Source organism: Protomyctophum parallelum (genome assembly GCF_964188405.1).
Source record: "Protomyctophum parallelum genome assembly, chromosome: 13".
Lineage (NCBI taxonomy): Eukaryota > Metazoa > Chordata > Actinopteri > Myctophiformes > Myctophidae > Protomyctophum > Protomyctophum parallelum.
This window is the reverse complement of record NC_139708.1, coordinates 46,152,892-46,180,157: the sequence shown is the minus strand read 5'-3', so window position 1 is coordinate 46,180,157 and position 27,266 is coordinate 46,152,892. Positions and strand designations below refer to the sequence as shown.

At 44.9% G+C, this 27,266-nt stretch overlaps 1 protein-coding gene across 1 annotated transcript in view; it reads left to right on the top strand.

Annotated features, from left to right (window-relative positions):
* The window catches only part of tnrc18 (trinucleotide repeat containing 18), a gene marked incomplete at its 5' end in the record, with an annotated part of 51,949 nt that extends 25,104 nt beyond the window's left edge, over positions 1-26,845 (top strand). Inside the window, 10 exons of the mRNA XM_083779175.1 lie at positions 1,365-1,485; positions 3,397-3,472; positions 4,983-5,091; positions 7,305-7,421; positions 10,501-10,659; positions 14,292-15,121; positions 15,936-17,879; positions 19,648-19,884; positions 20,903-20,977; positions 24,538-26,845. Coding sequence (XP_083635301.1) covers positions 1,365-1,485; positions 3,397-3,472; positions 4,983-5,091; positions 7,305-7,421; positions 10,501-10,659; positions 14,292-15,121; positions 15,936-17,879; positions 19,648-19,884; positions 20,903-20,977; positions 24,538-24,744 — 3,875 coding nt within the window. The 3' untranslated portion in view covers positions 24,745-26,845. The remainder of the gene's footprint in view (positions 1-1,364; positions 1,486-3,396; positions 3,473-4,982; positions 5,092-7,304; positions 7,422-10,500; positions 10,660-14,291; positions 15,122-15,935; positions 17,880-19,647; positions 19,885-20,902; positions 20,978-24,537) is intronic.
* Between the last annotated feature and the right edge of the window lie 421 nt (positions 26,846-27,266).

Below are 27,266 nucleotides of genomic sequence, written 5' to 3'. Positions count from 1 at the left end.
AAAGACTCGTTGGTTTACACCTTTACAGGAGCCTCAAAGGGACTTTGAACAACGGGGGTCCTGCTTGAGAACTCCTGAGATGGAATCATAGCTTCAAATTGACATATTGGTTGTTCATTTTGACCCACCAGTTTTGGAGGAAAACAGCTTGAAAAACAAGCTTGAAAGGTTCACTTCTGTGGACTCTTAACATTAAACCTAGCTACATGTTTTAGCATTTATTTCATATTTAGCCTACATGTCGATTTCAGCTCTGACATTTATTTCAGACATGCTCTAGTATGTGAAGAGTCTGCCTGTGCTATTAACTCATTTTGGGCGGGAATCCCTTTTGGTGTTAGCATTATGTTATGCTTTAGCTATTGAAAAATAGCTACGAGCTTGTAGGTCTGCTATTTTTGAAAATCGAAGAACGACTGACATAGAAACATAGCTTTTTCAGAAAACTGTCAGGATGTACAGTAGAAGAGATTTTTAGAATCTGATCTGAAAAATCAGTTTTTCTCCTCTCCTGAACAGTTAGTCTTGTTTTCTCCTCTCCTGAACAGTTAGTCTTGTTTTCTCCTCTCCTCAACAGTTAGTCTTGTTTTCTCCTCTCCTCAACAGTTAGTCTTGTTTTCTCCTCTCCTCAACAATTAGTCTTGTTTTCTCCTCTCCTCAACAGTTAGTCTTGTTTTCTCCTCTCCTCAACAGTTAGTCTTGTTTTCTCCTCTCCTCAACAGTTAGTCTTGTTTTCTCCTCTCCTCAACAGTTAGTCTTGTTTTCTCCTCTCCTGAACAGTTACCTAGTCTTGTTTTCTCCTCTCCTGAACAGTTAGTCTTGTTTTCTCCTCTCCTCAACAGTTAGTCTTGTTTTCTCCTCTCCTCAACAGTTAGTCTTGTTTTCTCCTCTCCTCAACAGTTAGTCCTGTTTTCTCCTCTCCTCAACAGTTAGTCTTGTTTTCTCCTCTCCTGAACAGTTAGTCCTGTTTTCTCCTCTCCTGAACAGTTAGTCTTGTTTTCTCCTCTCCTGAACAGTTAGTCTTGTTTTCTCCTCTCCTGAACAGTTAGTCTTGTTTTCTCCTCTCCTCAACAGTTAGTCCTGTTTTCTCCTCTCCTGAACAGTTAGTCTTGTTTTCTCCTCTCCTGAACAGTTAGTCTTGTTTTCTCCTCTCCTGAACAGTTAGTCTTGTTTTCTCCTCTCCTGAACAGTTAGTCTTGTTTTCTCCTCTCCTCAACAGTTAGTCTTGTTTTCTCCTCTCCTCAACAGTTAGTCTTGTTTTCTCCTCTCCTCAACAGTTAGTCTTGTTTTCTCCTCTCCTGAACAGTTAGTCTTCCCGTCATGACTCTGTCTCTGTATCATTGTGGATCATTGTTTTCTTGCAGCTCCTCCGGTGCAGTGTGTTCTGGATAAGGATTCTCTGGTGGACGGACTCCGGGTTCTGATTCCTATGGACGACCAGCTGCTCTACGCTGGACACGTCAACACCGTACACTCCCCTGACATGTGAGTGCACGCACACACACACACGCACACACACAGACACACACACACACACACACACACACACACACACACAGACACACACACACACACACACACACACACACACACACACACACACTCACTCACTCACTCACTCACTCACTCGTGCATATTCCAGGAGCTGCTCACTTCCTGAGGCCCCAGTCACATATAAAAGACAGCTGTCTTCTCGGTGTCTCTGGGGGAGGCAATTAATTTCCAATGGGAGTCATGTGGTTTTGACGAGACAAATCTCGTTGACTCCCATTGGAAATGAATTCTCCCCCTCCCCTCCCCCACCCTCTCCCCCTGAGACAGCGAGAGAGCACCCTGTCTTTCATATGTGAACGAGGCCTGACTGAGAGGTATGGAAATATTGTTTCTCCCTTCCACTTCCGGTCCAGGTGCAAACATCAGGCTGAACTTTGTTTTTTTGTTTTTTTTGCAAGGTTCTCACACTACAAACTGACTGAGGATTTGAAATACTGGTACGCCCAGAATGAGTAATAAACTGTATACAGATGCTAATGCAGTCGAAACATGTGAGCTCATCATGTGTGCACTCACACACACATGCAATTCAATTCAATTCAAAGGGCTTTAATGGCATGATAAAACATACGTTTACATTGCCAAAGCAGAAAGAACAATACAACAATACAGCAATACAATCAAAAGTCAGCATCTTCAGTAGATCCCCCTACAGCATTAAATATTTAGCTTTGCATTTAATTTAAGGCATTTTGCCTTGGTGGTCTCCTTCAGCATGACGTGTTGCTTGGGATAAGTGCTCTCTCACACACACACACACACACACACACGCACACACACACACACACACACACACACACACACACACACACACACACACACACACACACACACACAGCAGAACAATATATAGTTTGTATACAGGTTATGAAAGATTTACAAACAAATAGGAAGGTGGGGAAGAAAGAGAGACATGTCATTACCGTGCTCAGCCAATCAGCTGGTGCATTCTCTATTCCCCAGCAATAGAGAACTTTAGGGAACCAATCACGTTCTTCCTCCATGTGGGTACCTTTTTTATCACTCTCTGATTTAAATGAACGACGGAGGAATTTATTTTGTTACGTTGAGTAACGTGACGCTATAGAGCGTCGCAGTCCCGCCCCCTTTCATGTCAACGTCAGGCCCAGGAAATGAATCCCAATGCATTTCTCCCCATAGACATTTCAAAAAGTATTTATTTAAAGACCTTTTAAGCGTCGTACGACTCAAGTCGTGACAAATCATGACAACAAACACAATATTTTGGACCCAACAAATAATTACAAAGAAGACTACTATTAGAAAGACTACTTTCTAATTCTTTGTTTGGCCCAAAACATTGTGTTTGTTGTCATGATTTGTCACGACAAGAGTTGGCTTTGTCCGCGGCGTAAACGTCTTTAAATAAATACTTTCTGAAAAGTCTATGAGGAAAATGAACGGGGATTTTTTTTTTCCCGGGTCTCTCGAGGGGGGGCGGGACAGCGACGTCCTATTGCAAAGAAGGAAGACGAAAGAAAGACCCCGAGGTTGAGAAGAACGACGTGAATTTGTCTTTGGAAGTACCTGTGTGTGACAGCACAGCTTAAAACCACCGACACTTGCCCTTTTGACCCCCAAACCGCTGACCCGTGACCCCGTGGCTTGTGTTCTTGTCCCCCTCTGTGCGTTGACCCGTGTAGATAGAGCGTAGTGGTGGAGGGGGAGAGAGGAAACAGGCCACACATAACCCTAACCCTAACCCTTGTCCCTCTCTGTGTGAACCGTGTAGATACAGCGTGGTGGTGGAGGGGGAGAGAGGAAACAGGCCACACATAACCCTAACCCTAACCCTTGTCCCTCTCTGTGTGAACCGTGTAGATACAGCGTGGTGGTGGAGGGGGAGAGAGGAAACAGGCCACACATCTACTGCCTGGAGCAGCTGCTGCAGGAGGCCGTGAGTAACAACACCGTTCATTATGCTGTGTGCGCCGCCATGTGCACATGTGTGACAAAGTCTTTTCATGTCATATGAAAGCAGGGAATCATAGCTTCAAATTGACATATTGGTTGTTCAGTTTGGCCCACCAGTTTTGGAGATATGGCTTATAGAGTAATGTCTGGCAGAGAAACAGCGAGTTGAGAAAACAGGCTTGAAAAGGTTCACTTCTGTGGTCTCTAACATTACACCTAGCTACATGTTTAAGCATTTATTTCATATTTACATGTCTTCTGTGGTCTCTAACATTACACCTAGCTACATGTTTGGGCATTTATTTCATATTTACATGTCGATTTCAGCTCTGACATTATTATTTCAAACATGCTCTAGTATATGAATAGTCTGCCTGTGCTATTAACTCATTTTGAAAAAAAGGGTTTTTTTAATCTGGTCACATGTGCGTGCCGGCTCCAATCAGTGCATGATGACATCCTCTGCGTTCAGTGGTTCCCAAACTTTTTCATGTCAAAGACCCCCTAAATTGACACTTCATTAGCCCCACGGACCCCCATTAGAAACGATATGCCAGGGACCCTCCCCATAAGAGAAGATTTTTACGGCTCTAGCGGTGATTCTCAAACCGTTTAATTTCAAGGACCCCCAGTTTGACATGCATATTATATTCATCTACAAACCCCCATTTAATGGCATTTCTATCTCTAGGACCCCAATTTATTTTGGAAAATCAATGTTAATTTAACTCTGAGAGTGTACAAATGGGCATTTGGTACCATTTGTACACTCTCAGAGTTACAGACACATAAGGGTCCATTTGGTTTCCAAACTATCATTTAGCTGGGGACCCCCTGGAACTCCCTCAAGGACCCCCGGGGGTCCCCGGACCCCACTTTGGGAACCACTGCTCTACGTTGGTGTTATATCTTACACATTTCTGGTCAGTTGCAAATTAATTTTCCTTATCCTTGTGATGAAAATGTTATAATATGCAGTTACGGGCACGGTGGCACAGTTGGCTGTGCTGTCGCCTCACAGCTAGAAGGTCCTGGGTTTGATTCTTGCTCGGGGCGCTGTGGGTGCTGGCGGCGTGTTTCCTCCTCCGCGTCATCAGTGCCCATACCTGAGGCGGGGTTGGCGAAAGGGCCTTTCTGGGTTAACCCATTTTGGGCGGGAACCCCTTTTGGTGTTAGCATTATGCTATGCTTTAGCTATTGAAAAATAGCAGATCTACAAGCTCATAGGTTAAAACTGGTAATAATTTCTAAATGAGTCATGTTTCAGAGTGGGGTTGAGTGACATCTCTGTGTGCAGATCATAAGTCATGTTTCAGAGTGGGGTTGAGTGACATCTCTGTGTGCAGATCATAAGTCATGTTTCAGAGTGGGGTTGAGTGACATCTCTGTGTGCAGATCATAAGTCATGTTTCAGAGTGGGGTTGAGTGACATCTCTGTGTGCAGATCATAAGTCATGTTTCAGAGTGGGGTTGAGTGACATCTCTGTGTGCAGATCATCGACGTGAAGCCTCCGTCGGTGCGTTATCTTCCTGAGGGCAGCCGCATCGCTGCTTACTGGAGCCAGCAGTACCGCTGTCTGTACCCTGGGACTGTTGTTAATGGTAAACACGCACACACACACACACACACACACACACAGCAGTACCGCTGTCTGTACCCTGGGACTGTTGTTAATGGTATGAACACACACACACACACACACACACACACACACACACACAGCAGTACCGCTGTCTGTACCCTGGGACTGTAGTTAATGGTATGAACACACACACACACACACACACACACACACACACACACAGCAGTACCGGTGTCTGTACCCTGGGACTGTTGTTAATGGTATGAACACACACACACACACACACACACACACACACACACAGCAGTACCGCTGTCTGTACCCTGGGACTGTTGTTAATGGTATGAACACACACACACACACACACACACACAGCAGTACCGCTGTCTGTACCCTGGGACTGTTGTTAATGGTATGAACACACACACACACACACACACACACACACACACACACAGCAGTACCGGTGTCTGTACCCTGGGACTGTTGTTAATGGTATGAACACACACACAGCAGTACCGCTGTCTGTACCCTGGAACTGTTGTTAATGGTAAACACGCACACACACGCACGCACGCACACGCACACACACACACACACACACACACACACACACACACACACACACACACACACACACACACACACACACACACACACACACACACACACACAGCAGTACCGCTGTCTGTACCCTGGAACTGTTGTTAATGGTAAACACGCACGCACGCGCACACACACACACACACACACACACACACACACACACACACACACACAGCAGTACCGGTGTCTGTACCCTGGGACTGTTGTTAATGGTACCAACACACACACACACACACACACACACACACACACCGTATGATTGAATATACATCACACTCACATACACAAACCACATGAACTTACATGTAATATATAATACAATATGTCATCACAAACCAATTCATGCAGGAAAATTGAAATTTTGATTAATGGTTAATGATTAATTAACTATTGTCCAAACACATGAATGAATCACAAGGACTTTGTGAGGCCCTGTTGCTAACACAATATTTACCACTAGCAACATAATGATGCTGGTTGAAGGAATTGAACTGGTCTGGAGTTCTGTTTTTAACCACGTTCGACATTTTGGGCACCAGGAAATAATTCCCCATTCATTTCCAAAAGTATTTATTTAAAGGCATTTAAGCCTCGGGACAAAGCCAACAGCCGAGTTGACAAATCATGACAATAAACAAAGAAAATCGGGCCGAACAAATAATTAGAAAGAAAATAAATAAATAAAAAGTGTCCTGCCCTTTTTTTGCTTTTTACTTCTTTCTAATTAGCCCTTCACTATATCCCACCCCAAAAAGCGATTGTCCAATTAATGCCAATCCAAGTAGTTTAGCAACGGTTGCTATGCAGGTCAAGCTTTCTTCTTGCTGCTAACGTGCCTATTGGACAAGGATGGGTTGGGGGAGGGACTTAGTGAAGGGCTAATTATTTGTTCGGCCCAAAGATATGTGTTTATTGTCATGATTTGTCAGCTCGGCTGTTGGCTTTGTCCGAGGCTTAAATGCCTTTAAATAAATACTTTTGGAAACGTCTACAGGAAAAATGTATGGGTAATTATTTCCTGGTGCCCTCGTCATTCTTAAAGGGGGCGGGACTGCGACGCTCTATAGGACTTATAGAGGGTTAGGTAACTAAACATGCGACATCATGGTATTGATTTGTGTTCAACGCATAGTTGGTCTTAACCCATTTTGGGGCGGGGAACCCCTTTCGGTGTTTTAAGCATAATGTTATACTTTAGCCATTGAAAAATAGCAGACCTACAAGCTCGTAGCGCGGCACTCTGTGCCGCGCTACGAGCTTGTAGGTCTGCCATTTTTGAAAAATCGTTAGAATGTGGCGCAAACCTTTGAATATATATTCTTTCAGAGTGAACGTTTTTTAACTCAACTCTTTGCTTCTGGGGGGGTCAAATACATATAATACTGGGGCTGCTTGACATGTAATAGTTTGAGAACCACTGACACAGAAACATGAGGTTTCAGAAGACATTTTGTAGTATCGTCCTCAGGTCTAAGTGGGTTAACTCACGAAGGCGAACAGTCGAACATTTTACGTTTCAGCTCTCGTCTCCCACAGACAAACGTTTCGTCTCTCGTCTTCCACAGACACAATGTATGTTGTTCTGTTTGGTCTGTAAATTGTTTCCCGTCTGTTTTCCCGATACAGGAAGCTCGGACGTCGACGAGAACGACGACCTCATTACGGTGGAGTTTGACGACGGTGACACGGGACGCATCCCCCTCTCGCACATCAGACTGCTGCCGCCCGACTACAAGATCCACTGTCAGTACACACGCACGCACGCACGCACACACGCACACACACACACACACACACACACACACACACACACACACACACATCTATAGTATACTACTGATGTGTGTTTGATTTCTCCCTCTCATCGGTCCAGCAGCCCCCTCCCTGTATCACCCCCTCCTCGCACACACACACACACACACACACATTTAGTCGACTAAATGTCATAAGATTTTAGTCGACTAAAATGAGTTTCGGCGGGCCTTGATGCCGTCGTAATGGATGATTTTACACTTGCTGAAAAAAGCCGATCTACAAGCTCACAACGCGCGACGCGTTGTGAGCTTGTAGATCTGCTATTTTCAGCATGCAACCAAGTGTAAAATGACTTGTGACTTTTACTTATACTGGATCTCTTGACCGCACTAGTCCCTTCGTAACATTATAGTCTAGTTTGTATCTGTTTGACTGGAATTGTCACTACATTTAGTCTTAGTTTTAGTCATCGTAGCTTAGTTTTCATTTTAGTTTTCATGTAGTTTTCGTCGGTGAAAAAAAAGGTAGTCGACGAACATTCTTCGTCTCAGTTTTAGTCGGCCAAAAAGGACACCGAGGCGTCTGCTCTTCAACCTCCTCCCCGTCGGCTTCGCTCTGTTTCAACGACAGGTCCTACGTCGTCGTCTTCTCTCTGAGGCGAAGGCCAACAGACCGACGCTTATTCTCCGACACTTAAAGGTTCATTTAACCTTAAAGAGATGCACACATAACATCGGCTTTGACATTAAGTCAAATAAACTCCTCAAGTAGGACTTTCCTCTCTTCCCTCTCTACTGCCTCTTCCCCTCTCTGCTTGGTTTGGACTGTGTTATATTTGCTTAGTGGGCGTGCGCGTGTGCGTGTGCGCGTGCGTGTGTGTGTGCGTGTGTGTGCGTGTGTGTGTGTGTGTTCGCCTGGGGGCATCTGGGCATAGGTCTGTGCCCGTGCCTGTGTGTATCCATGTGTGTGTGTGTGCCTGTGTGTGTATGTGTGTGTGTGTGTGTGTGTGTGTGTGTGTGTGCCTGTGTGTACCCATCCATATATGCATGAATCCGTCTATGTTGACAGATTTACCCATTGGTGTTTTTCCAGCTGAGTGCCACTAACTAACTGCTAGCTCATTAGGAATGCCGTGTACATATTTGTTGAATCAATGAAACTTTATTTAGTTTCGGCGCATTTCATTGAGACCCCGAATAGACCAAAAAGACTAAACCGGATGAAACGATCCTGTAAATGAGTGGTTTTTCAACCCTTTTCACATCTAATAGGTCCATTATTTATTGGGCATTTGAGCCACGGACCACCGTGTGATGACATTTGGCCTCTCGGACCCAAAACGAAAGAATTATTCTGTTGTCGTTGGATGAGAATTTGTCCCCACAATTCCATGCGGTATTGACGTTGTATACCATTAGGAGAGATAACTGGCAAACGTTGATCAAAATAACAATTATTCTACATTCTCTAATTATGTAAACCTCTAGTTTTTAACCTCAAAGTAATTTTAACAATAATTTGGTCCATTTGGTTTCATTTTACGCTCTCAAGACTTAACCCATTCTGACCGGGCACCCATTTTGGTGTCAGCATCATGTTATGCTTTATCTATTGAAAAATAGCAGATCTACAAGCTCATATCGCGCCACCGAGTGGCGCGATACGAGCTTGTAGGTCTGCTATTGTTTTTAAATCGAAGAGCGACTGACATTTTTAGAATCTGATCTCAGGTCAGAATGGGTTCATCAGACCAGTGTGTGTCCGGCGGAAACCTCGTATGAATCTGATCTCAGGTCAGAATGGGTTAAATATTTGGTTACCAACTCTCCCATCATGTAGCTGCATGGGGACCACCTGGAACCCCCTCAAGGACCACTGGTTGAAAACCACTGCTGTCGTAATGTAACCCGTAATTTGATTTGATTAGATTTTTATTAAGGATATCCCCATTAGCTGGTGCCATAGCAACCAGCTATAACCTTCCTGGGGTCCACATAAGAATAAACATTCCAGTACACATGCAATTACAAGTACCGGTACACAACAGTTAAAAAGTCAGTATTATTCAACACACATTTAGTTCGGATAAAAGCAAATAGAAATTGCTAAAATTGCAAGTGAGAGCAGAAAAAACAACTCTAGTGATCATGCACAGTATTACTAAAAACAATCTGTGACTCTATGACAACAGGAGTTTTACTACTCATGACTGTATACTAATCAGTCATGTATTACAGTATTACTACAATTTACAATTTAGGCATTTAGCAGACGCTCTTAATCCAGAGCGACTTACATTAAGAGCAAGATCAAAAAAGCATGGGAATACATCACATAAAACGCATTTATCATGAAACATGCGTGAGCTAAGAAAGTAACAGTGGAATATCTATATAATTAAACTATACATATATAACTATACATATATACTATACTATGCTATACATGCTATGCAGTGTTGTTTTTGGCAGCAAATTTCTATTTTAGTTTTAGTCATAGTCTCCTGAATAGTTTTCACTTAGTCTTAGTCACATTTTAGTCACCTGGAATGTATTAGTGTTAGTCTAGTTTTAGTCGACTAAATATCATAAGATTTTAGTCGACTAAATCTACAGGTGATTTAGTCGACTAAAATGTATTTTTGCGGGCCTTGTTGCCGTCATAATGACTTATTTTACACTTGCTGTAAATAGCCGATCTACAAGTTGTGAGCTTGTAGATCTGCTATTTTCAGCATGCACCCCAGTGTAAAATGACTTATACTGGATCTGCTGTCCACTAGTCCCTTCCTAACATTTTAGTCTAGTTTGTATTTGTTGACGAAATTGTCAGTATATTTAGTCTTAGTTTTAGTCACCATAGCATAGTTTTCATTTAGTTTCCATTTAGTTTTCTTCAGTGGAAAAAGGTAGTCGACGAACATTTTTCGTCTTAGCTTTAGTCGACGAAAACAACACTGGCGCTATGACTACATGCAATGCAATTATAGTGCTGTCTACATAACATAAAACAACCTGTGAACCTATGAAAACATGAGTTTTACGTCATGCCTGTACTCTGCTTCCAGGTGCTGAGCCCTCCCCTGCGCTGCTAGTGGCCAGCTGCTCCAGGAGGCGTGTGTCCAGGAAATGCAGCAAGGAAGGAGGCAAAGAGGCGGGGCCAAAGCCAGAGGAAGCCGGTCCCAAGATCAAAGGCAAACCGGGCAGGAAACCCAAACCAAAGCCTGGTGAGCCTTTAATCGCTTTCTCCGTTTGGAAGCAGTTGTCTCTCTGCAGTGTTATGATTTTTGACACAGTTTCACTGTACAACTAAACCCAGGCATGTTGCGTACACCAAAGGTTTATGTTAGAAATGTTGAGTATGGCCATAGTCAGCACATTAAATGTGCTGAATTTTGGCGAAGTGGCTATGGCCGTTTTTAGCCCAAGGGGCGTTTTTGTGCTAAACTAATGCTTGGAATGGTTTCAGCATCATGAAACCCCCCCTAGTTTGACACGTCACATGCTACTAAAAAGCATGATGGCATTTTGAATGTTTTGTCTTGTTAATGGTCAACATATTATCCCAATTATGAAAATTGCTCAACATATGCAAGTTAGCATCCGGCAGTTTCTACCTGCTTTACATTGGAATATTACATTACAAGTTACAAACTATTCTATAACAAGTCAGTAATAGAATATGGGAGATGGAGTCTATCCCCGTTTCAATGCGCTAGACCTCTGGGAGATGGAGTCTACCACTATTGTGTCGTGTGGGGCAATTTTACAATTACAATTTAGGCATTTAGCAGATGCTCTTAATCCAGAGCGATTTACATTAAGCAAGAACAAAAAAGCATGGGAATAGATCACATAAAAACATTTATCAAGAAACATGCGTAAGCTAAGAAAGTAACAGTGGAATATCTATATAATGAAGCTATACATGTCTATACTACTATGCTATACATATGTACTATGACGTGCTATGACTACATACAATGCAATTATAGTGCTGTCTACATAACATGCTATAAGTCTGTATCAAATGCTATCTAAGTCTACAGAAATGCTATCTAAGGGGGTAGGGTAAGTGCTATGGGCCATGATGGAGTCTGAAAAGGTGGGTTTTCAGACTACGGCGGAAGATTGGGAGTGATGCTGCCGTTCTGACTGCAATGGGAAGTGCATTCCACAGTTTTGGAGCCAGAAGGGAGAAGAGTTTGGGACGTGTGGAGCGTTGTCCCGGCGTTTTTAGTGAGGGTACTTCCAGCTTCCCTGCGTTGGCTGATCTGAGTGCGCGGGAGGGTTTGTAGGGTTCGATCATACTTGCAAGATATGGGGGAGCCATACCTTTGGTTGCTTTGAATGCCAGCATCAGAGTTTTGTATTCTGTGCGGGCAGCGACCGGGAGCCAGTGGAGGGAGCGGAGCAGGGGGGAGACATGTGAGAATTTTGGCTGGTTGAAGACCAAGCGAGCTGCGGCATTTTGGATCAGCTGGAGAGGCTTAAGTGCACATGCTGGTAGGCCAGTAAGGAGGGAGTTACAATAGTCGAGTTTTGACAAGACTGTTGTCTGGATTAGGAGCTGGGCTGATTCCTGGGTGAGGAACGGTCTAATTCGTCGTATGTTATAGAGTGTGAACCTACAGGATCGAGAGACAGCTGTGATGTGAGTTTTGAACGAGAGCTGACTGTCCAGGACAACACCAAGATTCCTGGCTGTTGGGACAGACGTTACCAGGCCGTTGTCTACGGAAATATTTAGCTCCCGCATAGGGCAGGGCTGGGAAGAAGAGAAGCTCAGTCTTGTCTGGGTTCAGTTTGAGGTGGTTGGGGTCCATCGTAGATCTACGATGAACCCACCCGACACAGTTGTGGTGGTCCCCAGGCTGCTCCTAGTCAGAATGGTGGTCCCTGGGTCAAAACCAGTTGAAAACCCCTGCGCTAGACCTCTGTCCCTGGGTCAAAACCAGTTGAAAACCCCTGCGCTAGACCTCTGGGGAATGGAGTCTATCCCCGTTTCAATGCGCTAGGACCTCTGGGAAATGGAGTCTATCCCCGTTTCAATGCGCTAGACCTCTGGGAGATGGAATGCTGAGGTGGAGCGCAACACCTAACATCAGCTCCCAGTACTTACCGCACAACATCAAGTTGGCGTGCCGGGTTCGAACCTATGACCTTGCGGTGGGAAGGCGAGGTGCTCTACCCACTGAGCTACCCGGACACAATATATGACAAAACTCTTGTATCCATAATTATGAAATAGTTTGAGAACTATTGCAGGAACAGAGCTTCAGTAAGAGTTAAATATGTAAAAAAAAATCAATCAGATTTTCTTTTTACTCCAAAAATAAAACTTGGCACTTTTAACCGAAGCTGGAAATCAAAATAAATAATGAAATAATACTCAACATTTTTAGCTTTTATTTTAGGTGAAGTGAAATACTGCTGCTGTTACTGAGCCAAACACATCTGCATAATGTAATAACATAGAGATGGATTTGACATTTCTGGCTCAGTGCTGCCCATGGAACTTCTCTTCCCAGTATTTTACTGATTCATTTAAAACAATTGGCATAATATTAGACATAATGGTTGATGGATGTTGAAATTCTAAATTTGCTGCCGATTGCATAATTGTCAAAAAAGCCTATAAGTATATTGAGTCGGAAGGCTGAAGTTTTAATTTGGGCTGTTCCTCCTTCGGTGCTTTCTTGAAAAAGAAAGTCAAATGCGGATAAGTCTCTATCTTTTAACCCATTCTGACCTGAGATCAGATTCATACGAGGTTTCCGCCGGACACACACTGGTCTGATGAACCCATTCTGACCTGAGATCAGATTAAAAAAATGTCAGTCGCTCTTCGATTTTTCAAAAATAGCAGACCTACAAGCTCGTATCGCGCCACTCGGTGGCGCGATATGAGCTTGTAGATCTGCTATTTTTAAATAGCTAAAGCATAACATGATGCTGACACCAAAATGGGTGCCCGGTCAGAATGGGTTAAAGGACCACTTCACCACTTTTCAACCTATCTTCATTATAATAGGTCCTCACTAATAATCATGAAAAAATGGCACGATTTCTTTCTACTCAGTCTGTGTCTCATAGGAGGGCTGTGGGCAGTTTAGAAACCGTCTTCCAGTGACATCATCATTAGGCAGACGTTTTTCTTTAAACAATTTTTTTTTTACAAAAATCTTTAGATTTTCATTATCGTGAGAACGATGGCTTCCATTTTCGCATTGCAACTTTTCAGGATTAGTCAGCCTGCAGTTTCTATTAGCTTGTATTCCCCATCGATGATGTCACTGGAAGACGGTTTCTGAACTGCCCACAGCCCTCCTATGAGACACAGACTTGAGTAGAAAAACATTGCGCAATTTTTTCATGATTATTTGTGAGGACCTATTCCTATTATATGAAGATAGGTTGAAAAGTGGTGAAGTGGTCCTTTAATATCTTGGATAAAGAATGAGAACCCCCCAAAATAGTCTTGCATGCAGTAGGCCCATTTTGTCACTTTATTCTGCTCTTTGGTATCAGTTTCATGTCTAACGCATTCCGTTGTCGTGCTCAGTGAGCATATTATTCTAGCTGTAATAACTGCCATGTCTGATTTGCTGACACTGGCCTTGTTTTTACTTGGTAAGCAATTCCAGAAACGTGAGGTTTTTGTTCCAGATTTGTTGCTAGCTGATGTCTGTGTCTGTGTCTGTCGCAGTGTGTGAGGCAGTACACCACAGACATCCTTTAAGCCACACAATGAGAGCGTTGCTGTATCCAGGGTAAACCCAGTTATGGTGTGTTTTGGCCAAACATAAAATATAAGTATTAAACTTTGACTCTTTCCCCCCCTTTGCTCTTTTTCCAGAGACCTCAATGAACCCAGATGGCCGTCTGCAGAAAGCCGATCCTCCAACCTCCTCCTCCGCCCAGCCCTCGGAGAGACCCCAGCTTGCAGCCAAGCCCTCGGATAGACCCCAGCCTGCAGCCAAGTCCTCGGAGAGACCCCAGCCTGCAGCCAAGTCCTCGGAGAGACCCCAGCCTGCAGCCAAGTCCTCGGATAGACCCCAGCCTGCAGCCAAGTCCTCGGAGAGACCCCAGCCTGCAGCCAAGCCCTCCGAGAGACCCCAGCCTGCAGCCAAGCCCTCAGAGAGACCCCAGCCTGCAGCCAAGCAGTCCTCGGAGAGACCCCAGTCTGCAGCCAAGCCCTCGGAGAGACCCCAGCCTGCAGCCAAGCCCTCAGAGAGACCCCAGCCTGCAGCCAAGCCCTCGGAGAGACCCCAGCCTGCAGCCAAGCCCTCGGAGAGACCCCAGCCTGCAGCCAAGCCCTCGGAGAGACCCCAGCCTGCAGCCATGAAGCCCTCAGAGAGACCCCAGCCTGCAGCCATGAAGCCCTCAGAGAGACCCCAGCCTGCAGCCAAGCCCGCTCAAGACAGGCCCCCTTCCTCCGTGCAGAAAGCGTCTCTGGAGCGGTCCCTCTCGGCGCCCAGGCCCGCCCCCGGAGGCGGAGCCCAGAACAAACCGCGCCGAAAGAGCTCCGCCACCGCCACGGCCTCGCCGACCACGAGCAGCCCTTCTCTCCAGTCTAGCCACGCCCCCCTTAGGAAGCCCAGCTCCAGCCAAGCTCCTCCTCCTCCTCCTCCTTCCAAAGCGTCCCGCTCCCTCCCTCCGTCCCTCTACCCCTCCACCTACGGCAAGGTCTGTGCTGGCAAAAATGCATATAAACACTATGGTATTGATTCATTTAATGTAGCCTACTCGTAGATGATACTTAACACTCTAATTACCACCTGTTCTTCACTGACTCATTAGAGACTGCCGACTCATGTGAACCTATTTCAATCTGTGTGAGTTAAAGGTTTTATGACATTCATTTTCATTTATTTTTCTTTTTCTTTTTTCTTTTAGGTTTTATGACCTCAATTACACCCAAAAAACCTGAACTTTGAACATTCAGTGGATTTTCTGTGGTCTGAAGTTTTCTTTGGGTTTTTTGGGGCCTTTTGAGCTACAATGAAAACAGGCAACACAGTGAAACAGTGACATCTGCTGGCAAATCCCATTGACATATATGGGATTTGCAGTAAGTGATGTCACTTACTGCCGGCAAATCAGAGCACCTGTTTGAGCCAGAAAACCCCAGATCACAGAAGATCTACTGAATGTTAAAAGTTCATGTTTTTTGGGTGCAATTGAGATTAGAAAACCTAAAAAAAACAAGAACAATTCCAAAACCTTTTTTTTTATGTCACAATCCCTTTAACTATAGAATAGAGTCAATTTTAAGGAATGACCATCTCTTGTTACTCCTGAAACTCTGTACACTGCTGACAGTATAAAATATGTGTGTGGGGGAGTTGGGAGGGAAGCTCTGGAGGGGGACACTATAGTCTCTCTCCGGTGTGATGACATATACAATACAAAGAATGGAGTTCGAATCCTGACGGTTGAGTCCTGCTTCTCCCTGATGTTGTTTACTTACTAACAGTGAGCCCATTCATTCCCATTGCAGGTCCTGACGGTGGACCTGTACAGCGAGCCCAACCTCGGGACGTACAACAGCCAGCGGAGGGAGCAGCGCGAGGGGAGAGAGCAGCGCGAGGGGAGAGAGCAGCAGCGCGAGGGGAGGGAGCAGCGCGAGGGGAGCGGCAGCAACGCGTCGTCGCTCAGTCCGACCGCCAGCAGGTCGATGAGTCGAGCCGCTATGCCGGCGTCGTCCAAACCCAACGGGGCGTCGTCCTCCACGCCCAGGCCCACTTCCACCTCCGCCTCCTCCACTCCGAAAGCCAAGCCCACCCCTCCTCCTCCCCTCCTCGACCACCACGGGGGTTCCAGACCGGGCCTCGCCCCCGGTCCCGTCTCCTCCTCCAGGCTCCCCAGCAGCTCGTCAGGCAAACCCAACAGCGCCGCGCTGACCTCCAGATCGTCGTCGTCGACGTCGTCCGCTTCTTCGTCGTTGTTATCGTCCTCGTCCTCGTCGTCTGCCCCTCGGCCCAAACCCAAGCTCACGTCGTCGGACCCGTCCTCCTCCACCCAGAGACCCAGACCCACCGGTCCAGGACCGGGTCCCGTCTCCAGGCCCAAGCCCAACAACAACAACAACAAGGCCTGTGATCTGGGGTCGGGGGGACTCGTGGTGAGGCGGAAGGCCTCGTCGGCGCCGGAGCCTCTGGTCAAGCTGGACCACGAGGGCGTCACCTCCCCCAAGACCAAGAAGACCAAGGCTCTGATGCTGCTGGAGGGGCGGGGCATCCGACGAGACCACCACGCCCCTATTATCCCCGCCGTACCCAGCAGCAGCAACGTCGTCGTCGTGGCGGTCAATCCCATAAAGCCACCGAAGTTGGCCAAGGTGGCGACGAGGCCTCCGGAGAGAGAGGCCGCCGTGGTCACAGCGCCACCGCCCGAGAAGGAGCCTTCCTCCTACAAGGCGGCGCCCAATATACCGCCGGGCAAAGAGAAGGTGGAGAACCGCCGCGGCACCACCACCGGGCCCACCGGGAGAGGACAGGAGGGACACAAGAAGAGGGAGGAGCCGGGGAAGAAGAGGGAGGAGAGAAAAGCAAAGGAGGAGGAGGAGTCTCAGAGCAGCAGCAGCTCCGAGTCCGAGGAGGAGGAGGAGGAGGAGGAGGAGGAAGGAGGAGCGAAAGGGAAGCCGCCCAAGAAGAAGAAGACGAAGAAATGCACCTCCAGCTGCTCCTCGTCCTCCGGCTCCTCCTCCTCTGGCTCCTCCTCCTCTTCCTCCTCCTCGTCCTCCTCCTCGTCCTCCTCGTCCACCGAGGACGACTCCTCCTGCAGCTCGGAGGACGAGGAGAGGACTCCTCCCACGCCGCCTCCTCCTCCTCCTCCTCCTCCTCCCCCCGCTCCCCCTCCCCCAGCCACCCCCACCGCCTCCTCCCCTTCCCCTGCGCCGTCGCCTCCATCTCCTCCTACTCCTCCCCCCCCGCCACCTCCTCCTCCTCCTCCTCCCGCTTCGCAAGAGAAACGGAAAGAAGTGAAGGAGGAGGAGGAGGAGGAGGAGGAGGAGGTCATGGAGGAGGAGGAGGTGAAGAAGGAGCCCGACGTAAAGGAGACAAAGGAAGAGGAAGCGTCTCCTCCCTCCTCGCCTCCGTCCTCGCCCACACCACCACCGCCGCCACCCCCCGCCTCTCCTCCTCCCTCGCTCGTGGAGGCCACGCCCGCCGCGGCGGCCGCCAAGCCCGCCACCGGGAAGGGCTCGGGCCAGAGGGGCCGTCCTCCCAAGCCCAAGCCCAGCGCCCCGGCGCCCAGCGGAGGAGGAGGAGGAGGAGGGGAGGGGGGCAAGGTGGGGCGCCCCAAGAAGAAGGAGGGCGTGCACATGCCCACCACCAAGGAGCTGGCCAAGCGCCAGAGGCTGCCCAGTGTGGAGAACAGGCCCAAGATATCGGCCTTCCTTCCGGCCAGGCAGCTCTGGAAGTGGTTCGGGAAACCCACGCAGGTGAGGGGGGGGGAATACCTTTCCGAAAGCACACGGTGACATACTGTACTTCCAGTTACTTTGATATTTATTATTATTATGATTGGTTAGCCTGGCTCCGGAACAACATATTTTCAGATGGGGGGTCTGCGGACAAATTCAGATAATTCTGGGGGTCCTTGACGTGAAAAAGGTTGAGCACCACTGATATAGAAACATGGGTTTTTCAGAAAACTATTAGGATTTAGAAGCCTTTGAAAAGAAATCGGCTTCAGGTCTAAATGTTCTAAACATAGGGACATACAGTACATACAGACATTGCTGGTCATTGGAGTCATGATTATGATTATGATTATGATTATTACAAAACATACATTAAACACTTTAGCCCGACATACATACATACATACATTTTCGGGGAATCACTACATTCTTTGGGAATCACTGGCCTATGTGGCCTATATATAGGAGCCAGCCCTGTCCGTAGCAAAGACTTGGTCTTGTCCATGGAAAATTTTAGATTTTCTGTTTTACACACAATTATAATGTTCTCATTTTGATCATCAACACCCACTTACTGAATGTCTAGTCTCCAGGTTTTCTTCAGAATATGTATGACAATTATTTACTATGACTCACTAGTGTTTGTTTTGCAAAGGCCTCCCGTAATGGCAGATTTTACACTTGCTGAAAATATGCCGAGCTATTTTCAGCACGCAACCAAGTGTAAAAGGACACATTCTGGATCTCTTGTCCACTATAGTCCCTTCCTAACATTTTAGTCCCGTTTTTATTTGTTGACGGAAAAGTATATTTAGTCTTAGTTTTAGTCATCATAGCTTAGTTTTCATGTAGCTTCCATTTAGTTTTCATCAGTGGAGAAAAGGGTAGTCGACGAGCATTTCTCGCCTTAGTTTTAGTCAACGACACGATCAACACTGGCCTGTATAACAGTCTGATACTCCTGGTGAGAGCAGGAGTGGACCTGGTGAGGACTACTCAGTAGTTCCGGAGTAGTTCCAACGGATTGTGTGGCCCCTGGTCTTTCCCTAGTAGTGGGTCTGATCAGAGGGTAGCTACTGGGACGTAAATCGGGGACTTGATCACCCCCGGGCTGGGTCGCCAGCCTGAGTGAGGGGTGTATGATGTTCGAGAGACCCCGAAACCCCCGTTGTGACCTCAGGATATACATCACTGAGGAATACGTCCCAGGTGCATCCATGCCATGTTTTTTTTGTTATTGCGAATTCAGTGAGCACTAACTATGAGACCCTGCAGATCATGTCTGTGTGTGTGTCTGTCCCGCTGTTACACCACCCGCCCGCCACCAGAGGGCGCAGCTTTATCACAAAACACACACACACGCATGCACGCACTCACACACACACACACACACACACAACTTAACTTAAAAAAAACTTAACTTAAAAAAAAAACTTAACTTAAAATGAAAAAGAAAAAGAAAAAACTTAACTTAAAAAAAACTTTTAAAACACTTAACTTCAAAAAACTTAACTTAAAAATAAAATCTTAAAAACTTAAAAAAAACACAAAAAAACTTAACTTTAAAAACACTTAACTTCAAAAAACTTAACTTAAAAATAAAATCTTAAAAAAACACAAAAAAGAGAACTTTAAAAAGAAAACCTTAAAAAAGTACGTAATTTATTCTAATTGTTGTTATTGCCATTTACGAGCTGCGTTTGCTTCCCGCGTTTGCGCGTCTTACTTGTGATACAATGATCGTGTTTCTCTTCTCTCCCCCCCGCCCCGCCCCGCCCCCCCACAGCGCCGCGGCATGAAGGGCAAGGCCAAGAAGCTCTTCTACAAGGCCATCGTGCGCGGCCGCGAGATGATCCGCATCGGCGACTGCGCCGTCTTCCTCTCGGCGGGCCGGCCCAACCTGCCCTTCATCGGACGCATCCAGAGCATGTGGGAGTCGTGGGGCAGCAACATGGTGGTCCGCGTCAACTGGTTCTACCACCCGGAGGAGACCAACCCCGGCAAGAAGCTCACCGACAAGAAGGTTCGCCGCAAATTGTGATTTTAGTTTTCAGCCCATTCTGACCTGAGATCAGATTCATACGAGGTTTCCGCCGGACACACACTGGTCTGATTATAACCCATTCTGACCTGAGATCAGATTCTAAAAAAATGTCAGTCGCTCTTCGATTTTTCAAAAAATAGCAGACCTACAAGCTCGTATCGCGCCACTCGGTGGCGCGATATGAGCTTGTAGATCTGCTATTTTTCAATAGCTAAAGCATAACGTGATGCCGACACCAACATGGGTGCCCGGGTCAGAATGGGTTAGTCATAGTTTCTTGAATATAGTTTTCATTTAGTTTCAGTCACATTTTAGTCACCTGGAATGTTTTAGTGTTAAGGCTCATACATAGTCTGGATTTTCGGTGGTGGGGTGACCACCGAACTACAACATGACGTCACTGAGCCGCGGGGAAGAGCAAACCACCGCCACCGCCCCAGCCCTTCTCTCTGTTTTTACTCACCACCGCTCAACGTTATTTCAGCTCCGGTGGTCAGCTCACCACCGGAGCGGTGGTCACCTCACCACCGAAAATCCAGACTATGAATAGGCCTTTAGTCTAGTTTTTGTCGACTAAATATCATGAGATTTTAGTCGACTAAATCTACAGTTGATTTAGTTGACTATTTTGGCGGGGCTTGATGCCGTCGTCGTAATGACCGTTTTTCTTTTTTCACTTGCTGAAAATAGCAGATCTACAAGCCCACATTGTATATCTGCTATTTCCAGCATGTAACTAATTATAAAATGACTTATGCTGGATCTCTTGTCCACTAGTCCCTTCCTTACATTTTAGTCTAGTTTTTATTTGTTGACAAAATCTTCAGTATATTTAGTCTTAGTTTTAGTCATCATAGCACAGTTTTCATTTAGTTTCCGTTTAGTTTTCGTCAGTGGAAAAAGGTAGTCGACGTTTTTTTCCCGTCTTAGTTTTAGTCGATGAAATCAACAGTGGTCCTAACAGAGACGTTTGTCACTGTTTGTCTCTTCTTGACAGAACTGGGATCAGATGTGTGGCCAGTCGTTACCTGCAGCCCTGCAGTCCTCTATCCAGAGAAAAGACTTCATGGAGGTGAGACAAAATAAATAATAATAATAATAATAATACATTTTATTTATAAGGCGCCTTTCAGGGCACTCAAGGTCGCCGTACAGGTTTAAAAACAGTACAAAAACACAGTTAAAAGCAGAACAAAACACAGCTTGCAGCAGAAGACACTAGAGGTCACACAGAGTCATATAGGCCTGCCTAAACAGGTGGGTTTTGAGGTGAGTTTGGAAAATGGTGATAGAGTCCATGTTTCTGATGTCAGGGGGGAGGGAGTTCCAGAGGTGAGGGGCAGAGCGGCTGAAGGCTCTTGAGCCCATGGTGGACAGACGGGCTGGGAGGAACAACATATGCAACAAGCAAATGAACAACATATTTTCAGACGGGGGGTCGGCGGCCAAATACATATAATTCTGGGGGTCCTTGACATGAAAGTAGTTTGAGAACCACTGATACAGAAACATGTTTTTCAGAAAACTGTCATGATTTAGAAGACATCTGTAGAATCTGGTCTCAGTTTGCATACCGGTAACTGCTGCCCGAGTGTCTCCTCCTCCTGTCTCTTTCAAAGCATTTCTCCGTACCCATAATTTCATACATGTATACTTTGAGGTTTCCAGACTGCTCGAGATGAAACGGCTCCGTTCACTGACTATAGTCGACCTAGAAAGAGAGAGAGGTACTTTAAGAAGTACTATGTCTGTCTGTATTTCCACTTAGCAACGTAGCAATTGTTCAAACATGGATGTCGTTTTCCTACTGGTAGGATTTTATTTTTAATATCATGATAGGATAAAATAATAAAAAAAGCAATAGTTAAACGAATTGAGTAATCACAGTCAAGTAGAATAGAAGACAAAAAAACGTGTTTAACCCATTCTGACCTGAGATCAGATTCATACGAGGTTTCCACTGGACAACACACTGGTCTGATTAACCCATTCTGACCTGAGATCAGATTCTAAAAATGTCAGTCGTTCTTCGATTTTTCAAAAAATAGCAGACCTATGAGCTATATATAGCTATCTATGAGCTATATATGAGCTTGTAGATCTGCTATTTTTCAATAGTTAAAGCATAACATGATGCTAACACCAAAATGGGTTCCCGTTCAGAATGGGTTAAAGTACTCTTAGCATAATTAGCATAATATAAAGTCATAATGTGTAACTTTTTCAATTAAACAAAAGATATTTGTGATATACCGATTATCTTTCATTGGTATTTATTTTCAATAACCATTCCACATAAACGTGTTTTTTGATTATTGTGTGTCTGCCCCAACACACAAGGAAATATATAGTACAATTTACAATTTAGGCATTTAGCAGACGCTCTTAATCCAGAGCGATTTACAGTAAGCAAAAAAAAAACTAAAAGCATGTCATACATCACATACATAAAAAGTAGTTATCATGAAACATGTGTAAGCTAGGGGCGTAACAGTGGAATATCTATATAATTAAACTACACATATAAACTATACATACTATACTATACATATATATATACTATAAAGTGCTATGACTCACTAAAAACGCCGGGACAACGCTCCACACGTCCCAAACTCTTCTCCCTTCTGGCTCCAAAACTGTGGAATGCACTTCCCATTGCAGTCAGAACTGCAGCATCACTCCCAATCTTCCGCCGTAGTCTGAAAACCCACCTTTTCAGACTCCATCATCATCACCATAGCACTTACCCTACCCCCTTAGATAGCATTTATGTAGACTTAGATAGCATTTGATACAGACTTATAGCATGTTATGTAGACAGCACTATAATTGCATTGTATGTAGTCATAGCACGTCATAGTACATATGTATAGCATAGTAGTATAGATGTATAGTTTATATGTATAGTTCCATTATATAGATATTCCACTGATAAATGTTTTTATGTGATGTATTCCCATGCTTTTTTGTTCTTGCTTAATGTAAATCGCTCTGGATTAAGAGCGTCTGCTAAATGCCTAAATTGTAAATTGTATGACTACATAAAATGCAAGTCTGCATAAGTCTGTATAAAATGCTATCTAAGTTTCTATCTATCCATAGTGTTTCTGTTCTAGAATCTCCTCTGCACTGAGACTGCAGAATTCATATTGTTATAGCTGTACTTTACTACTTAGTGGTTTTGTTTTGAACTGAATTCTGGGAGTCACAGACAATGGAACTACCAGAGGTGACAAGAAACACTCCGAAAATGTAGATCACGCAGTATTACCGTACTTTAAAGGAGCATTCAGTGATTTGGGTGATTTGGAAACCCCCCCGGTCCGCCCCGGTATCAAGATGTGCACATGCACACACACACTACAGTGGGGGGGGGGGGGGGGTAACACGCAACAGGCCAACAGCACACACACCAAGGCCCACCCCCGCTCGATCATGATTGGCGGAAGGCCCCTCTCTATCCTGATTGGATGAAGGCTTGGCCACCCAGCCAGAAACGAAACCTATGGGGTTCTTTTTTTTTTTACCCCTGGGGTTAACTGGGGACAGGGAGGAACTCCTTATATGGTCAGCACACTCCATAGTAGGGAGGATTATCACCACAAAACAAAAAAAATAAGTGATATTTGATTTAAGTGAAATCACTGAATATACCTTTAAGTGTGTTTCTGTGATTTAAATGCGGGTTCATGCAGATGTTGTTCTGTGATATTAATAATGGCAGGTGAATTGCAAACACCCAGGTTGGGTGAGACTCCGAGCAGAGTGCCGATCTACAAGCACAATGTGTGATGCGACACATTGTGAGCTTGTATGCTATTTTCAAAATATTTGTATACATTTGAAAACTTAAAAAAAAATGGGACATTCCGCATAGTGAGTACTTTCTATACTTTTTGGTACTTTATGGTGCCAATACTTTTGTACTTTTTACTCAAGCACATTTTGAATTCCGGACTTTTACTATGAAGTATGAGTATGAATGAATGAATGAAAAACTTTATTCCGAACATGATAAAATTAGACAAAAAAGACAAGTCGAAGAACAAAAATAAGTGCAATATAGAAACAATAAAATAATATTCCCAAAGCATAAACAACAACAACAACAAAAAAACAAGCCTCACAAGTATAATTATTTTTTCTTTTTTTTTTACTTTTATATGTTCGGAAAGGAGTAGGGAGAAGTAAAAAACTTATATAACCCTACCCCTTTATAACTTATTTCAGCGTCATCACTTGACGTCATTACATAAAATACCAGTATGGTTTCTACATTGCAGTATTGCTACTTTTACTTAATCCATTTTTGGTGGGAACCCCCTTTTGGTGTTAGCATTATGCTATGCTTTAGCTATTGAAAAATATCAGATCTACAAGCTCATAGCGCGCCACCGAGTGGCGCGCTACGAGCTTGTAGGTCTGCTATTTTTGAAAAATCGAAGAACCACTGACATAGAAACATAGAAACAGAAAACTGTCAGGATGTAGAAGACCTTTTTAGAATCTGATCTCGGGTCAGAATGGGTTAAGTAAAACACGCAGGTACAATTTTCTTCCCTCCCACAACCACTAATAAACCTCTAATCTCTCTCTCTCTCTCTCTCTCTCTCTCTCTCCCCCCCACAGCGCGCCCTGTACCAGTCGTCCCACAGCGATGAGAATGACGTGCAGACCGTCAGCCACAAGTGCCTGGTGGTGAGCGTGGAGGAGTACGAGCAGATGACCCACACGCGGCGCTACGCAGACAGCGAGGACCTGTACTACCTGGCCGGCACGTACGAACCCACCACCGGCATGATCTTCAACACGGACGGAGTCCCCGTCATCTGCTGAACAACGCGTACACACTACACACACACACACACACACACACACACACACACACACACACACAACATGTATGTTAATGACGTTTAGAAGATTTAGAACACTTTCCCCATTCTGACCTGAGATCAGATTCTAAAAATGTCTTCTACATCCTGACAGTTTTCATTCTGACCTGAGATCAGATTCTAAAAATGTCTTCTATGTCAGTCGCTCTTCGATTTTTCAAAAATAGCAGACCTACAAGCTCGTAGCGCGCCACTCGGTGGCGCGCTATGAGCTTGTAGATCTGCTATTTTCAATAGCTAAAGCACGACATGATGCACACCAAAATGTGTGTAAAGTATGTTAGTATCTTATGATGTCATGGACACTGGGAGCTCACTTACTTACTTCCTGGACTACATGTTGTCTCAGTAAGACAAGCCCTCCCCCCCCTTTCCACAAGGAGGAAGCAGTGCACCAAAGCATTATGGGAATTGTAGTCCATTAAGGAAGTGAGCCTCAGTGTCGATGACATCAGAGCCACTGAGGCTCACTGTTCAAATCTAAAATATCTAAAACCAACATATTACACACATAAAGACCCCCAGGAAAGTGTTCTATAATATCTTCTAAACGTCATTAACATATATGTTTTTTTTTGCAAAAAGGGTGAAGTGTCCCTTTAATTCCAAAACGACTTTTGAAGTGTACACACACACATGGGAACAGAGAAACGAGTCAAAGTGAATCCAAAGCCCCGACTAAGACAACGGGGCCTCGCTTATGAGGCCGGAGACCCCCACAGGCCTTTTTACAATCGACATGATCGTCATTTGACGACTTTTGAATCCAAGGATTGGATCCTGCGCACGACGACCACCACCACCACCACCAAGACTCCACTCCACAGATGATGACAATTCAGTTAATAATACTGTACATTCTGTACATTGAAGAAATGATGCCGTGGACCGAGAGACACTACAGACAGTATTATTATGAGGGCAAAATGTCTCCTTAAGATATACACAGACATATAAATACATGCACACATACATAAACTACACAGCATAGATACTAGTACTCTCTTGTGCACAATGCACTTATACTTGGCGAAAATCAAGATTTCTGTGAAAGGGTTTGTGTGGGGGGGGGTTTTTTCTCCCTGGAGCACTTCTGTCATTTCACATGTTAATAAATACCACACATAACATCCAGAAACCAGATGCACACATGCTGGCGTACTTCTACACAGAGACACTTGTAAATACTCACTCCTGTAGATTATACACACACACACACACACACACACACACACACACACGCACTCACACTCGGATATATGAATTAGATGAACACACAAGTGTTTTATTTTCATGTAATAGATTTATGTGAGTGATTTTTTTTGTAAAAAAAGAAAAAAGAAGCTTTAACGAACTGTGAATGAGCGTTAAAAGAGACAGGGAAGTCTGTCCGTCCACCGTCTGCTGAATTCACACCAGCAGCAGCAGCAATGACTTTGTGTCGCTTCCCCTCGTTTCGCGAAATGCAATAAAATGGGTGTGACCGAGGTTTACGAGGTATGAATGACACCCTACGTAAGCGCGTTGTGGTCAGGCATAAGATGTACAGATTACAGACACCGCTTGTAAATGACCTGTACTTTTTTTTTTTTTTTTTACACGATGTTTTTGGGGGGGCTTTTCTACCTAGTGTACTGTACCGTACGGTGACAGGAAATGGGGGAGAGAGAAAAAGGTTCGTCGGGATCTGGACTCGAACCCGTGACACGCTGTCAGGCCTGTACACTTTCTGTGAGAAATTGGCCGTGCGTGCAGTTTGCTCCGTCTCGATTCATTTCACATCTGGCAACTGCTACTTAATCAGTATTCGCTACTTCCATTTCTATCCAAATAGCAGATACAAGCTCACTATGAGCATGTAGCACTGCTATTTTTGAAAAAAAGAATATGTGGCGCAAATCTTATATATTCTATCAGAGCGAACGTTTTTTTTACTCAAATCTTTGCTTTTGCGGGGTACCCTGGTATACAGCACATTCTCAGATGGGGGGTCGGTGGCATATTACATATAATCTTTGGGGTCCTTGACATGAAATATTGAGAACCACTGATATAAAAACTAGGGCCGGGACTAATTGCGATTAATTTAGATGAATTAACTACAGAAAAATTAATCGCGATTAACTACAGATAAATTAATCGCACCTTTTTTTTCACCGCGGAACGTTTCTCACTGGGCGCTTTTCTATAGTACTGAAAACTGGAAATAATAAAAAGTCACCCCATTTTGTGTTGCCTAGAACTGGAGGTCTGACAAAAAACAGTAACAATATGGAGTAAGTACAGCTTTGTGATGTCACTGAGATGTACTATTACTATTACTGTTACTATTTTTTTTCAGACCTCCAGTTCTAGGCAACACAGAATGGGGTGACTTTTTATTATTATTTCCACAACAGGTATATTAATGACAGTAAAATGTTGAAAATGAGTGGTATCCTGTAGTCACTATTCGTTGATTCA